Raw genomic sequence first — 16,866 nt, forward strand, 5'->3', positions numbered from 1 at the left:
CTTTCGATGGACACTGAGGCTCCTTCCACAGTTTGGCTATTGTGGACGTTGCTGCTATAAACATCGGGGTGCAGGTGTCCCGGCGTTTCACTGCATCTGTATCTTTGGGGTAAATCCCCAGCAGTACAATTGCTGGGTCATAGGGCAGATCTATTTTTAACTCTTTGAGGAACCTCCACACAGTTTTCCAGAGTGGCTGCACCAGTTCACATTCCCACCAACAGTCCTTTGCTATATTTTTAAAATGTGTTGGGGAACCAAACGTTCCTTATATTCTTTAACAGTATCTAATTTCTGGTGCCCCTGAGGCTGAGCGCACCATGCAGCCCGCTCAACCCCACCCCCACCTGGCTAAACTCACGACCTTCCTCGTTAGAAACCTCACTCCTAACTCTGGGAAACAAAGGGCAGTGAAAGGGGAGGCGGGTGGGTGGACGGGATGACTGGGTGACGGGCACTGAGGGGGGCACTGGACGGGATGAGCACTGGGTGTTATGCTATATGCCGGCAAATCAAACTCCAATAAAAAAATACACACACAAAAAAAGAAAAGAAACCTCACCTCCACCCTCTTTCCCACTTTCCAGAAAAACGATCAGAACATGTGCCCAAATTTATTTTTTATTTTACATACATAGGAAATGGAACTCTATCAAAAGAGAACAAAAAGAGAAATGAGCCAAATGTTGCAGAGAAAAAACATGCACATATCTGCTCCTGGTTTACTCCTAACCAATGACTCTCTAAGACTTCAACACACCAGGAGCTGGACTCACTCCAGGAGGGGGACACGGTCCACTGTCAGCACAGACAAAATGAGAATGGCCAGGATATGTCACCACAAGTGGAGTTTCTACACATAGTATCCGTGTTCACTGTAGCGGGGTTCTCGCCCAGGTTCAAGGGAAAAATATTTTTCACAAACATGGAATACAAAATTGTTGAGCTCTACCTAAATCATTCAGTCTCTGAGATCATTTGCTATCAAAAAAGATAAATAAAATTTAGTCATGGATATTTGGGTGCCTATTCAACGGCACCCCGATCCAATTCCAGGGGCAGCTTTTACTGTGCTTATTTAAAAAAAAAAAAAAAAAGTGAAGGGAGAAATTGAAGTAAAAAATGCAAAACAAATGACCCGGAGGAAGAGGAACCTTCTGGACCCACGTAGTTGTTGTCCTTGGTTGTAAACAGCAAATGTTGTGCTTTTGTTGTCTCATTTGAATCAAGGACTCAAGGATGGGGAGGTACCGCAGTCAGGGGCAGGAGGTGGGAGGTCACATGAGGGTGGCCGAAGACCCCAGCAGCAGCATCTGTGTTTGTAGACGATGTCTCCCCGGGTTTTTGTTTGGCTCCATGCGTTTCCTGTGGAATTCCCTGGGAGGCTGCAGATTCACCATCTTTCGAGGACAGTAGGTCTGAGCAGTTGCTGCAGCGCTGCCCTGCCTTCTGACCCTTACCCTACAGTGATACCCCAGTGGATGGCCTGGTCTGGGGGCATGAGAACACTCACTGTCCACTCCAGCCAGATGTTCTGATGCTCCGGTTCAATGAGTAAGCATTTCTCAAGAGGCTCCAATTAGTTCATTACAAAATAAGCCCCTGCCCTGCCCGCCCTGCCCGCTCTGCCCCACACTACACACAGGGACCTACCCACTGTGGCTACGTTGCCTTCCTACACACAAGTGCTCAGATCTCGATCTGGACTTAAATGTACTATCAGCATTACTATCAACTGCAGAGGAACGGAACTTCCCTACTGACCTGGTGACTACTTGTTAGACCCCAGGGTGAGAGATGTTTCTTTGCTAGGGTTTGCATTTCCAACCACATCTTCTCTTCTAATTTTGATTAAGTTGTCAGTGATATCTATTCAGTACTTTTTGAAGAGATCTTCCTGCAGTTCCTGGGATTTTGCATTCCCGTCTTTTTTTTTTTTTTTTCCAGCAAGCTTTTCCTCTTCAGAGCCTGACACACACAGCGGCTGAGATCAAACAAACCGCTGCCCTGGCTTGCCGCTGCCCCAGCCTCAAAACTGCTGGCTGGCCCCTGCTGGGACACCGCTCTCCCAAGGGGCTGATGTGACTTCCCAGCCTGGTGTGCCTCTCTGCTGCGAAGGTGTCCATCACAGCTCACTGCCAGGCCTGGCTCAGGGAAGGGGGCAGAGGCCTCTGGTCAGGAACCAAGGCCAGACAGCTGCTGACGTTCAGGGAAGACCCTCTGAACCTGACCTCAGAGGACACTCTACATGAGCTTCTACAAACTCACTAAAAAGGGGGGAAACATTTTATTTTTGTCACATCTGACCAAGAGTTCATAAAATGCAATGTCCCATTTTGATGCAGGGAGCAACTTCCCATAAATTAAATAACTTTCCTTAGTGATTTTCGGGTAACTGTAGACATCCAACTTGACCTGATTCTGGGTCCTCATCTCCTTGACGTACACAGCACTCTCCCAGCCCTGGCTGTGCAGAGGCAAGCTGCTCTCATCTTTGAGATAGGAAGTGGCGAGAGGCTTCTTCTACACCAAAAGTCTAACAGCGTCTTGGAGAGAAAGACTGACGGGATGAAGGGCTCAAAGAGGGGACCCGTGGGGCCTCAATTCTGTGAGCTGCCTGCGGTGCTTGGGAGGAAGCTGCCTATGCCCACAACAGTCTCCTCCCACTGCTCACCTGAGCTCACCTGTGCTCACCTGCACACGCACAGCCCTGCCTTGCCTCCTCCTCCTCGGTCTCTCTCCCGAGGATCTAAGGTGTCAACCCTCGGGGCTGTCCACACTCTGCCAGAGCCCAGATTACATCAGAAACAGAAGCAACAGAGGAGACACAGAGTAAATTCAAATATTGGTCCTCCACAGAAAACTTGAAAGGGAGCTGTGCTTGCTTTGAAGATATCAAAGAGGAATCTGCCATTAGTGGCTCAGAAGACAATTCCTGGAAGCGAACATTGATGGGGGCAGAGAGGTGGCGTAAGAGTGCCCTCCCTGCCCCCGTGAGGTCGCACAGGCAGCTGCTGGGCAGTGCCCCTGCTACTTGGCCTTCACCACCTGTTCATATGGGGGTGGGGGCGTATTGCAGTAAGAAGGGGGCGGCGGATAGGCTGTGCTTCCCTGGGGTGAGTTGGGTTGGACCTGGAAAGCCATCGCCATGGGATTCCCGGCAGGATTCATCCCCGGTCCTCCAGGATCAGTGTAATATGGCAGCCCCGGCTGCTGGCCTCCTGAAAAGACACAGATGAGCACATGTGAGCACAGGGGAGGAACCCACTGCCATCACACCCAGAGCACCACCAGGCTGAAGGGTGTGTGGAGACGAGCACCCCAAGCATTCACTCAGCTGACATGCACTGAGTGCCCAAAGCCCCGACACAGCAGGGTGTCTGGGATATGGTACCAAGCAAGAGCCACACGGGAGTCCAGGGCCTCACGGAGCCTGTGCTCTGCTTGGGTGCAGATGCTTGAAGTGACAGGACAGGACAGTAACAGGATCGGGAATGGCAGGGGTTGGGGCTCCGATGTCGCTACCCCAACACCTGAATGATACACCAAGGAGGCTCTGGAAAGAAGAAACTACCAACACTGAGGGCCGTGTCCACTTTCAAGCAAAGACAACCAGGGCCGTAGTAAGGTAAGCCAATTCTCAGCCACCTTCTGGGACAATGGTTAGAGGACCCGAGTTTCCTGCCTCTTGGCCAGAACTATCACTGGCAGCCCTGCAAGCTCTTTGAGAACACAGTTTGTAAAGTAGATTGCTGAAGGATGGTCTCCATTCCCACCTACTGGGCTAACCTTCTATCAGGGTGGTGACCACCCATCTTCCAGATGCGCCCAAGCTCACAGACAGGGAGACGATGGGAGCAAACACCAGACCGGCGGGTCGACACGTCTACGGAATCTCTCTTTGCTTTTGGCGCTGCCGGAGGAGAGTTTTCTCCAAGTGTGAGGCTGTAAGATGCGGGCTGGCTCCCCGGCTTCCGGCCAGGGTGCAGGACATGGTGGGGGGTGTCCAGGGAGCAAAGAAGCTGACGGGAACAAGCTGGCTCCCTTGTCTCAGATCTAACTGTACCTTATTTTAATGGGTAAAATTATTTGAGCTTCTGTTTTAGAGTCTATTTTTTAGATTAGCTTACTCTGATCATGTTGGTAACACTGGAGAATGCTGAATATATAAAGAATCAAGAAAAAACAAAACAAGACGGTGAGCTTTGGGTGTGTTCTAGGCTAGGCTAATTTTGTGGGTAGGCTTGGTTTATTTGGGTTGGGCCTCATTTAACCCGAAAGATACTGGGAGTGTTGGAGAAGTCACCCCTGTATATATATATTAGTTAGGGCTGTTTATTTTTCTTTTTTCTTTTTCTTTTTTTTTTTTTCTTTTTTCAAATCTGTCTTACCATAGTTTAACTGAATAAAGGTCGGATTCCTGGAGAGATGCCCACCAATCTGTGTAAGATGTCTCAAACCTAGCAAATACCAGATCTTGGAAATGTACAAATGTGCTAAAGGAGAGAATGTATAACAGGAACATAAGGCCAGAAATGCAGTCCAAGGTGTCAGTAGGAGAGCAATCAGCCACAAATGCCACCTTTATCCTCCACTGCCTCATCTCACACCTGTATGGCCCAGCAGACAGCATCTGCTTATATCTATGCATCTTCCCACTGCCTTGGGATGCATTTGTTTATAAGCCTCTGATATGGATCCCTGTATATTTTATATAAATGAAAAGTTAAAGATTTTTTTAAAAGAGGAAGCCTGAGTGGCTCTGGTTGAGCGTCTGCCTCAGCTCAGGGCATGATCCGGGGGTCCTGGGATTGAATCCCACATCGGGCTCCCCACAGAGAGCCTGCTTCTCCCTTTGCCTGTGTCTCTGCCTTTCTCCATGTGTCTCTCATGAATAAACAAAACCTTTAAAAAAAAAAGATTTAAAAAAACAGGCAATTGTAATAGTTCAGAAAATATGTGATCAAAGTCCTTGACTATGAGAGAAAGAGAGAATGAGAAGTATTCAAGAGGAGTAACCAAAAGGCCCTGGGGACCAGCTCAATGTGAAATACTTGAGGATGGAGAAAAGGTCTGAATAGAAAAGATCCTGGTTTATGGTCTTGATAAAAGGGCCCAACATACTAGAGAGAAAGAAAGGGTAAAAGGGAAAGAGGGGGTGCAGGGGAAGAGGGGTGTAGGGGAGAGGATGCAGGTAAGGGTAGGAGCAATGAAAGCTCCATACTGGGTCTGCTGGAGCTAAGGCCTCTTATGTAAAAGTGGGAACAGAAACATGTGGTTAAGGCCATGCAGGAAGGATGCAGGGAGAGAGAAAAGATGGCTTAGGAGGGAACTGCAGGAAAGACCAACATTCAAGACACGAAAAGAACACAACACATGGAAGGTGGCGGAGAAGAATGCAAGGAGACTGGGGAGAAATAATGAAAGACAGTGAAGGAGGGGTTGCATCATGGTGGCAAAGGGAAAGGAGAACCTTTAAGGAAGAAGTGATTGGTTCTCTACAATGTCAAACAGGATAAGCTAAGAACAGCAAATTTTCAATGGATATGGTGTTTGGGATTTCTTATCAACAGCTCTAATACAGTGGTAGGCAGCAACAGCAGCGGGCAAAAATCTGTTCAGGGGAAGGAAGGAGAAGACCAGATGAGGAGATAGGTGGTAGCTAAAGGGATACAGGAAGAGGTAGATGCATTTTTAAGGATGGGAAATGCTTGAGATTGTTTATAGGGTAGAGGACACATATATAGGCAAGAGAAAGGATTTCTAGGGAAGAATATAAGCTCAATGAGGGTAGAAACCTCGTAAGCCTGGTTCAACATTTGCACCTAGCAAAGAGCCTGGTGCACAAGAGGATAGCTATGCATTCTGCTGCATGTGCGGAGAGAACGGAGGCAGCAGCTACGAAAGGAGCACAGGGAACCCAGAGTTGTGTGGGGATGGGGACCGGGGCACTCACAGCAGACAATCTCTATATGGACTGAATCCAGGTGGTAGGTTATTTGAGCAGATAGATTCCAAATGTTCAAGAAGAGATGGCCACAGACAGTAGCAAAATAGTGACAAGGAGTGTCAGAGCCCACTGGGATTCAAGACTTCATGAGGAAGGGTGGGAGCCAGGCACCAAGAGGATGCTGGCACCACGTCTTTACCCTATGAGGGTAGAACGTGGGAGAAAAGAGCTAGCCCTTGGGGACCGAAGGTTCATGGCTGACGGTCCAGTTAGAGAAAGAAAACATAGAGAGGATTCTATGAAGAAGCTAGAGTTACAGGAAGACTTTCTACACTATACAAAGAGGAAAGGATCTGGAGAAGCGAGTAGAACAGTGACGGCCACACACGGCTGCACCTCCTGCTTCCTCAAGCATGGAGTGAGCATCCGTAATGCCAGTCTGCTCCACATCTGGACTGCACAGGTACACACACACAAGGAAATCCACACATTGCATGGCTGTGGTGTGGGGACAGGAAGGAGACAGGAACGGTATCAGGATTGTACACATTCTTTTCTTAAGATTTATTTATTTGAGAAAGAGAGTGAGGATGAGTGGGAGGGGCAGAAGGAGAGGAAGACAGACTCTGAAGCAGACTCCACACTGAGCATGGAGCCCAACAGAGGGCTCAATCTCACAATCCTGAGGTCACAGCCTGAGCTGAAACTGAGAGTCAGATGCTTAACCAAGTGTGCCATCCAGGCACCCCCAGAACTGTATACACATTCTCGAAGACACTGAGGCTCAGGAAGATGGAGTAACTTGCCAAGAGCACACAGCTGATATTTGGAAGCACTGGGATTTGAACACAGAAGCGCAGGTGGAAAGCCCTGGCTTTTTCCACTGTGACAGGTGTCCCTCACGATAAGGTGATCAACGGGGGACATTCAGGCTAGACAGGGATGGGAAAACAAGAGAAGACTGGTGACACAATGGGCCTACATTCTGAGCTCTATTAAAAAATGAAGGGCTTGACTTAGAACTGTCATGACACAGACTTCCCACCTGGGCTGCACGCTTGTTCCTAGCACATGATCTTGTCTTCAGAAAACTGAAGTCATTTCAATCTTTAATGCCATCATCTCTCTTTTCATTGAGAGTCTTAGCATGATTCGAGAAGGAACTCTAGATTCAGCAATGGTGAGTATGAGTGTCTTAAAGATGTCAGTTGATAGCCGATCCTCCTAAATAGAACTACCCCACCTACGCTAAAGAATGATCTGGCTGCCAAGCTTTCTTAACAGTGACCCTGCCACCACCCAACTATGCTGACTGGCCAGTAACTTGTGACTGGATGAGCTGGGCCAATCTTTTCTTGAAATGCAGAAGAATCTGGCTGGTAGCAGAGAATGGAGTGGAAATGCAGAGAGAGGTGGAGACAGCCTGAGGAAGATCATATGGCCCGCAAGATGGAAAGGTTACCAGCCCCAGGCTGTCCCAATTCCCAACAGCCTCTCTGCGTCTTTATCATTAGCCCCCATTTGGAGTTAGCTCTTGAGTTTCAGTGCTCTTTTCACTCTACCTATGGCCTAGTTCTCAGTTTAACCAGACCCCATATCCTGATTCCCCACATCCAACTCCTCTAGCCAGGCTGCTCCTCAAAATGTAGGCAGGTCTCTTAAACACACTGCAGCAGACTCACAGCTCATCCTTTCCACTCGTGAGTCAGACTTCCTGTATTTATTCCCATTCTTGGTTGGGGCACCCTACTCACCAGTTGGCTCATGGGACTATAAGCTAAGTTCCCTTATGAGGAATAACAGACTGTCGATAATCAGGTTCTTAGTTCAGTCTTATTTCTTATTGCCCTGCCTTATCCTCTCCTCCCAACAAGAACCTCGTGCTTGTATCCTGCTCACCTCACCGCCCACCCTCACTAGAGAACATTTTCTGGGTGTTCCACATGCAGGCCACCCCTCCATCTCCTTACCACCCTCCTCCCTGCCTCTTGTCTAGCTAATTCCCCTTTACCTTTCAAGTTTCAGATCAGAATCACCAACTCCAGGAAGTTACATCTCACTGCCTACCACTCCCTTCCTGGCTGGATTAGGTACCCTGTCTGCCTAGCATCCAAAACAGTGTAATTTTCCGAGTTGTCTACACATGAAGATAGGATTATTCATCTTGGAACCCTCAGAGTCCCGTGGCGTGTGATATTGCATAAATATGTGAGGTGAATGAAGAGGGATGAATGGTGATGTTGCTTTGAATTTTGCCTCTGCTATACTGTGCTGGGCACACTTGACAATTTCCTGAGACACATCCATTTCTGATACGACAGGAAGAACAGGCTGCCCCAGCCCACCAAGTCTGCACCAACCGCATCCATCACTACTGAGGGCAGAGGCATTCAAAGATGACCTCAGGGGATCCCTGGGTGGCTCGGTGGTTTAGCACCTGCCTTTGGCCCAGGGCGCAGTCCTGGAGCCCCGGGATCGAGTCCCACATCAGGCTCCCGGCATGGAACCTGCCTCTCTCTCTATGTCTATCATAAATAAATAAAATCTTTAAAAAAAAAAAAAAAAGATGACCTCAACTCCCTGTCACAGATGACTGCAGGGTGGGCTGCGGTCTCTGTACCAGAGATGTGCCTTGGGCTGTGTCTGTAACATCAGTGCGTCATGGCCCCTCATACTGGAGAATAATGAGACGTATGGGCAAGTGTGTCCAAGTGAATTGGCATTTTTATGTTATCAGTCACAACTCATGGATATTGCTGGGAATTAGGATAGGATTTAAATATTGGAGATGGAGAGGCCTTGGGAATATTAAAGAAACAGAACGGAAAGGAGGTGGATTATGTATTTCCTAAGGAACGTGAACCCTTAGGTAGAAACACTTGGCAAATACAGGGATGAAACATGAAGGAAAGTCTGTGGCACAGGTGGAAGGGCAGGAGGAAGAGGATGGACCCTCGCAGAGCACCTGGCCAGGTAGGTGGTGGCACCAGCTCACACGGACACATCTACTAGATCTCTGCTCATCTGGCTAGAAGAGTAAGTCTTTTTATTTTTATTTTTATTTTTATTTTTTATTTTTTATTTATTTACGATAGTCACACACAGAGAGAGAGAGAGGCAGAGACATAAGCAGAGGGAGAAGCAGGCTCCACACACCGGGAGCCCGACGTGGGATTCGATTCCGGGTCTCCAGGATTGCACCCTGAGCCAAAGGCGGCGCTAAACCGCTGCGCCATCCAGGGATCCCTAGAAGAATAAGTCTTAACCCAACACTGACTTGGTTGACCATCTGGCCTCCCATGGAGAAGAGAAACTGAGGAGATGGACTGATTTCTGACTCGTTTAGCAAAGTAGCAGAATGAACAGTTCATCCCACATGTGAAAACTAGAGAGAAAGCCGGGCAGAAACAGGCTGTGTCCACAGGCTTGAGAGAATTTCGAAAATATTCCCCCCAAAATCCTTTTTGATCAAACTTATAATGTTAATAGCTTGCCTAATATTGGATGATCCCTGCTTTCTTAGGAAGATCAATGCGTGCTCGTGGTGGCTTATTTCTTTGACACATTGTTAAATTCAGCTTTCCAGGACTTTTACATTTATGCCCATTAAACACAATTCGGTATAAGTTAACTATTGTTGCTTCCAAGTTACACCAGTTTTATAAAAGAAATTATATAGATTTCCATAATTTTTTTCCATAATTTTCTATATGTTGTGTAATTCATATATCGTTAAAATGAATTGGTTCTTAAAAGTTTCAAAAATACCATATGGGGATCCCTGGGTGGCGCAGAGGTTTGGCGCCTGCCTTTGGCCCAGGGCGCGATCCTGGAGACCCAGGATCGAATCCCACATCGGGCTCCCGGTGCATGGAGCCTGCTTCTCCCTCTGCCTGTGTCTCTGCCTCTCTCTCTCTCAATCTGTGACTATCATAAATAAAAAAAAAAAAAAGATACCATATGAATTTAGAGTCATTTTGGTAGTGAATCCTTTGAAAAGTTCTTCAAACTCTTGCCTGGTTTGCTGAAATTTTCAATGTTCTGATGCATCTTTGGTAATGTACACTTTCCCCTCTTACCAAGACTTTCCATTTCATGAATACTTCTTTGTAATGTTTCATCTTCTTTGGACCTATAGTGTTTTAATTTATGATTTTATTTTTTCCCTGTTTTACTGATTAGATATATCAAGGGTGGGACCTGCAATGATATTTGCTTTTATTGCTTTTGTACCAAATACTAACTTTTTTTATTTATTTTTTTTATTATTATTATTTTTTATGATAGTCACAGAGAGAGAGAGAGAGAGAGGCAGAGACACAGACAGAGGGAGAAGCAGGCTCCATGCACCGGGAGCCCGACGTGGGATTCGATCCCGGGTCTTCAGGATCGCGCCCTGGGCCAAAGGCAGGCGCCAAACCGCTGCGCCACCCAGGGATCCCCCCAAATACTAACTTTTAAATTTGCAAATCTATTCTGCTTTGTGCAATTAATTTATATTTTTTATTATTTGCTTCTTATTGCTTTCTGTGAGTTTACTGATTTCTGAACCCCTTTTAAGGAGAGATCAGTTCATTTGCTTTCATATTTTAAACTTTTAACCAAGAATAAGGCTATGAATGTACCCTTAGAAGTCAACTTACATTCATTGCATATATTTTTGTATTAGCATTCACAGTGATTCCTATATTCATTTGAGTACTCAACAAATATTGAATCCCTACTATATGCCACACTGTTCTAGGCACTTAGGACAGAACAAAATTTCTGTCCTGACAATGCTTGCAGCTAAGAGAGACAATAAGTAAATAATAAAAAAAAATAGTATATTCACTGATATTAAGTGTTAAAAATGAAAATAAAGCAAGGATGTTGGAAAAAAGCAAACAAGGGAGGAGGAAAGGGAATATAATTTTTCACTGTGAACACAGAGAGGGTCTCATGAGAAGGTAAAAGACCTAAAAGAAATGAAGAAATCTACCATGAGCATATGGGGAAGGGGGATGAAGGACATGCCATGGTTACCTGGGGCGGGGGGTGGGGGGAGGTGATGGAGGAGCAGCCACGCACCTGGGGCGGGGCAGGTGATGGAGGAGCAGCCATGCACCTGGGGGTGGGGCAGGTGACAGAGGAGCAGCCATGCACCTGGGGGGGGGGGCCGCAGGTGATAGAGGAGCAGCCATGCACCTGCGGGCGGGGGGGCAGGTGATGGAAGAGCAGCCGCGTGTACCTGGCAAAGAGGGTTTAGATGGAGAGAAAGCCTTTCAAGCAAAAGAAATCACAGTGCAAAAGATGCCAACAGAGTAGCCTGGAAGGTGTGAGGAAAGCAAGAGGCCAGTGTGCAGGGAAGCGGAACGAGCCAGGAGGACGGCAGAAGTCCCTGGGAGCAGAAGAGCAGTATGAGGGGGAGACCTAAGATGGAGGGACCTTGCTGGCGCTATGAAGACCTCTGACTGGGATCAGAGAGCTCTAAGTCTTCCACTTAGGAAGCTCTGACCTGTTACTGCGTCTGCTTTGTTGGAAATAGACCAGAGCAAGGAAGTAGGAAGCAAGACTAGTTAGGAGGCCCCTGTGATAATCTAAATAAAAGGTGGCAGATGGGAGAAAATGTCAAGATGGCTTCTGGTCTGAGCAACTGGAAGAAAAGAGTTGCCATTTAGGGAAACTGAGTCACATTCCCAAGATCTGCTAGGGAGGCATCAAGTTAGAAATGAAACTGAGCACACCCTGAGCTATGTGATTTCTGCTTTTGTAAACGTATTCAGACTTTGTTCGTAGTGTACAATTTGAAAAATTCTTTTAAATATGCCAGTCATTTTTAACCTTAATCAGATTCATAGTAATGCACGGGCACTCCTATAGTTCCCAACGTTCTTTCCTCTCATTTCTAAGTTTTTGTTTTATAGACTTGAATTTAGTCAATACATAACTTAAGTTTACCTTCACAATACAAAATTATTATTATTTTTTAAAGATTTTATTTATTTATTCATAAGACACAGAGAGAAAGAGGCAGAGACACAGGCAGAGGGAGAAGCAGGCTCCCTGCGGGGAGCTCGATGGGGCACTTGATCCCAGGTCTGCAGGATCACGCCCTGAGCCAAAGGCAGACATTCAATCACTGAGCCAACCAGGTGTCCCCAAAATTATTTTTTATCAGCACGAAAAAGATTTCTTTTTTATATATGTATCTGTTCAGAAAATCATGAGTTATTTCTTGAAGGATAAACAAGAGACTGGTAATACTGGTAAGCTGAAAGAAGAGAACCAGGGAAGAAATGACTTTGTATACTTTCTCTTGCATTTATTATCCATTTAAAAAAGGGGGAGGGGCTGGTTTACTGCTTCTTTGGGAGAAGGAGGGGTTGAGTTAAAAGGAGTACCTGTATTAGTCCCTAATACTTTCATGCTGACCTGCCAGGGTTTACAGAGATTAAAGACTTGAAATACAGCTAAGACACACACGAATACTGGAGCCCCAGTGTTCCACAAGAAAAGGCAGCCACAAGCTTTGTGAGCAAGGTTAGTAGGAAATAAAATCTTCTATCAAAAGTGTTCACTTTAGGATGCCTGGGGGGCTCAGCGGTTGGGCGTCTGCCTTCGGCTCAGGGTGTGATACCAGGGTCCTGGGATCCAGTCCCACATCGGGCTCCCTACAGGGAGCCTGCTTCTCCCTCTGCCTGTGTCTCTGCCTCTCTCTCTGTGTCTCTCATGAATAAATAAATAAAATATACATTTAAAAAAAAATACTCACTTTTTCTTTCCTGGCTGTATAAATCAGAATTTGAGTGAAGGAAAGTTTTCCCCACTACTGACAATTTAAAAACAGAAGCTAGAATAGTTGTGCTAAGAATATAATGGTATTCCACAGAGCAAATCATAGAGCACAAGGAAGAAAAAGAGCAACAGTGATCACATCCCAACAGAGATAAGGACTAAATTCTACTTCAGTCCTGCAGATCTCAAAGGTTCTCATACAGGCTTTATTATGATTTTTTTTTTAAGATTTTCTTTATTTAGTCATGAGAGACACAGGCAGAGGAAGAAGCAGGCTCCATGCAGGGAGCCCGATGTGGGACTCGATCCTGGGACCCCGGGATCACGATCTGAGCCAAAGGCAGATGCCCAAACAGAGCGCCCTGGGCGCCCCTCTCACACAGGCTTTAACGCTTAGCTTGGATGAGATTAGTTATTGCCACCACTGCTCACTGCCTTTTTTCTTATCAAACATCTAGACCCCTCTGTGTGGGTCCCATTCCAGGTCAGCTGGGAATCGTGTTAAAATGCAGATGCTGACAGAGCACCTCTGGGATGCCACAAGACAATCTGCACTTCTAACACGCTTCCAGAGATGCACGTACATCTCCAGGTCAAACTTCGAGTAGCAAGAACCAGACACGTTAGAAATGTCTATTGATCTTCATAACATATTATTCCCCATCTTAGAGATTAGGTCCCTCTGTTCACTCAAACTCTTCCCTAAGTCCCATCAACTCTAAGGCCAGGTGAATGCACACCTGTCTGTTGCCACCACCTCCCTGCCACCGCCCGGGCCCAGACCCCCACTGCCTCCTACTGAGATGGTGACAGCCAGCTCTGATTCCCCTTCCTCCACCTCTGATTCTCGCTCAAGGTTCTCCTGTGTGGCTATCAAATCACCTTTGATCGTTCTCTGCTAAATATCCCTTAATGCACCCCTATTATTTCTCTGTTATATTCTTCAGCTTTCCTTTCTCTGAAGCAGTATATATAATTGGATTTTTAACACAACTTGATGTTTTAACACATTTGGAGTCACTGTAATATGTATTGCAGGCAGTCCTCCACTATTACCGAATTTTGTTTTTACATCTCATCAATGCTTCTCATCTAGTCTGTTTTTGTGCCTTAAAAAGTGTTTATTACTATCTTCCATGTTGGTTTAGAATGGTGACATGTTAATTTGCTTTAGGCAGGGAGGGGCAAAGGGAGAGGGAGAAAGAGAATCTTAAGCAGGCTCCACACTCAGCACAGAGCCGGATGAGTGGCTTGAGCCCATAACCCTGAGATCATGACCTGAGCCAAAATCAAGAGTTGGTTGCTTAACCGACTGGGCTACCCAGGAGCTCCAACATATTACTTTTAATTCCAAGAGTAGATACTACCCAGATGCATAATAAACTGTCAAACTCAATACTGGAGTTCCTTTTGTGGGAAATTAGCAGTACGGACTTCTTAGCCAGCCTTTATTAACTGAACGTGGGGACAAACATGCACTTCTCCAGTTTGTAAAAGCCTCATGAACAAAAATGCTGGTGAGAGGTGCCCAAAAGTGGCAAAAATAATGTTGGAGCTTGCTTTCTTTCACTGAAGCTTCTGGTGACAGATGGGAGGCCAATTTGGCGGTGTGGAGTAGAATACAGAGTAATTATTCATCAGCTGGAAGGTGGGCTTGAACCTGATGACCAGTAGGATACTGTGACTTTGTATGATTTTTCTCTCCTTCTTTTTGCCTATGATAAATCAAAGAGAACTAATAAAGTATCCCTGGTTGGCTACATACCCACTGCTAAGCTCACTTTGTAATTATTACCTTCATGGGTCTCAAATCTGGCTTGGCTTCCCACTAGATAGCTTTTCCCTCACAAAGATGTAAAAGTTAAAAATTTTTTCAGATTTTTATTTAAATTCTAGTTATTTAATATATAGTGTAGTAATGGTTTGGGGAGTGGAATTTAGTGATTCATCACTTAAATATAACAATCAGTGCTCACCATAGCAGGTGCCCTCCTTAATACCATCACTCACTGAGCTGATCCCCACCCACCTTCCTCCATAAACCCGTTTGTTCTCCTTCCTTAAGCGTCTCTTATGGTTTTGTCCACCCCCACTCTCCTTTGTTTCCTTCCCATATATTCATCTGTTTTGTTTCTTAAATTACATGTATGAGTGAAATCATCTAGTGTTTGCCTTTCTCTGACTTATTTCACTTAGCATAATATACTCTAGCTCCATTCACATTGCAAATGTCAAGATTTTATTCTTGTGATGGCTGAGTAATATTCCATTGTGGAGAGATATATATATACACAGAGGCAGAGAGAGAGAAATAAAGCGCGTGCATGCGCGCACATCTTCTCTATCCATTCTTCAGGTGGTGGACATTTGGGCTCTTTCCAATAGTTTGGCTGTTGTTAGTAATGATGCTATAAACACTGGGGTGCATGTATCCCTTCGAATCTGTATTTCTGCATCCTTTGGGTAAAGACCTAGCAGTACAAGGCTTGGTGATAGCGTAGTTCTATTTTTCACTTTTTGAGGACCCTCCATACTGTTTTCCAGAGTGGCTGCCCCAGGTTGCATTCCCACCAACAGTGCAAGAGGGTTCCCCTTCTCCAGACATCCTCGTCAACATCTGTTGTTTCCCGAGTTGTTCGTTTTAGCCATTCTGACCGGTGTGAGGTGTGATCTCCTCATGGTTTTGATTTGTATTTTGTAAGAGTTAAAATATTATTAATACATCAAACAGCAGATAGAAACACATATTAAAGTATCTCCCCAACACTGTAAAAGTCTTCCAAAAAAAGATGAAATGTATTAGAGGACATTAAAAGTTTATAAAAGGTCAAAAGAAAAGGTAAACAGCAGAACCAATGAAAAATGCATGTTGTGTTTCTGTGAAGTTCTGCAGGCCACCTGAATGTGCAAGATAGGAAAATAAAACTTTCAAACTTCATAATTTAACTTCGGGGTCTATAGCCTCCACATTTTTCTACTGATCAGAGGTCAGGAGTTACCACTGCTGCCAGTCTGCTTTGCTGTCCTTTGGGAGCCCAGAGGCAGGGGCCATCTGTTTAAACTCCACTGTATGCACTGAGGCTACGCACGGCACTTAACACATGGTGCATGTGCTTAAAACATGTGACAAGTGACAGAAGGAGGTGTATGTACACAATACATCTTCCGGGGGCCTCTCTGCAACAAGGAGCTCTCTGTCTAGCTTGGCCCACGTCTGTCCTTACATCAGCTCTTAAAGAACAAATAACAGCCATTTCAAATACATTTAAGGAGAAAATTTCATGATGATGAGCTCAGGAGAAGTCTGGACAAAGAAGCAGACGTGAAAGGTAATCTAAGGATCTTAAATGCAAATGAAGTGAGTGGGGACAGTCTGACCAGCTTTGCACTTAGGAACCATGGAAGGTACACACTTCAGACTTCTGTCATCTGCCCTGAAGTATGAGAGGTTTCAAAAAATGTGGGCTGGGCAGCAAAGGGACTCTAACTCTGTCTTTGCTCCATCATTGGTTGAGCCGAGAATCATAAGCAGAAGACCTAAATGAGCTAGAAGTTTCCGTCCCCAGTGATCAAAGATCATAGAAGGAAATGCTGTGGTTATTAAGGCAACAACATGAACTGCCTACCAGCAGGGCCGGCTATAGAAAATGCCTTTCCTTTTGAACTGTACTCTGTGTGGAGTGTGTCATCTGTTTGTAGTAGCTAAGGATATTAAACGTTTTTATGGGCGGGGGGAAACCTTCACATTTTCAAATGGTAGGAAAAAAAATTAAACTCCCATTTTTAGATGGCAGACTGTTCTAGACATATCTACTTTAGATAAACTGAGTAATGCAAATCATAAGAAATAACGATTGAGGTGTCCTAGAAAAGGAAAGGGGTGGCATCAAAGCTAGAGAGAATCACCAGAGTAAGAATGACAGAGAAAAAATCAGATGGATACACCGAACTTTCTGGAAAAATATTTTTGGTTGGCAAGGAGGAACTCCATGCTCTAAGGCAGGAATTCCTGGGCTTCCCTAGACGAAACAGCTCTCAGAACCACAGTTCCTCGCTCGCCCTAATTATCTGGCCAGCGAGTCACCTTCTGCCCCCAGGGATGGACTGGCAGGGAGTATTCTGGTAGCTGTGAGAGTATA

At 45.6% G+C, this 16,866-nt stretch overlaps 1 protein-coding gene across 2 annotated transcripts in view; it reads right to left on the minus strand.

Moving 5' to 3' along the window:
* Nucleotides 1-603: 603 nt before the first annotated feature.
* Nucleotides 604-16,866, minus strand: part of VOPP1 (VOPP1 WW domain binding protein) — a 105,283-nt gene continuing 89,020 nt past the window's right edge. For both annotated transcript variants that reach the window (XM_038562627.1, XM_038562628.1), the window contains one exon: nt 604-3,221. In XM_038562627.1, coding sequence (XP_038418555.1) covers nt 3,031-3,221 — 191 coding nt within the window. In that variant the 3' untranslated portion in view covers nt 604-3,030. The remainder of the gene's footprint in view (nt 3,222-16,866) is intronic.

The sequence above is a fragment of the Canis lupus genome, chromosome 18 (genome assembly GCF_011100685.1).
Source record: "Canis lupus familiaris isolate Mischka breed German Shepherd chromosome 18, alternate assembly UU_Cfam_GSD_1.0, whole genome shotgun sequence".
NCBI classification, from domain to species: Eukaryota; Metazoa; Chordata; class Mammalia; order Carnivora; family Canidae; genus Canis; species Canis lupus.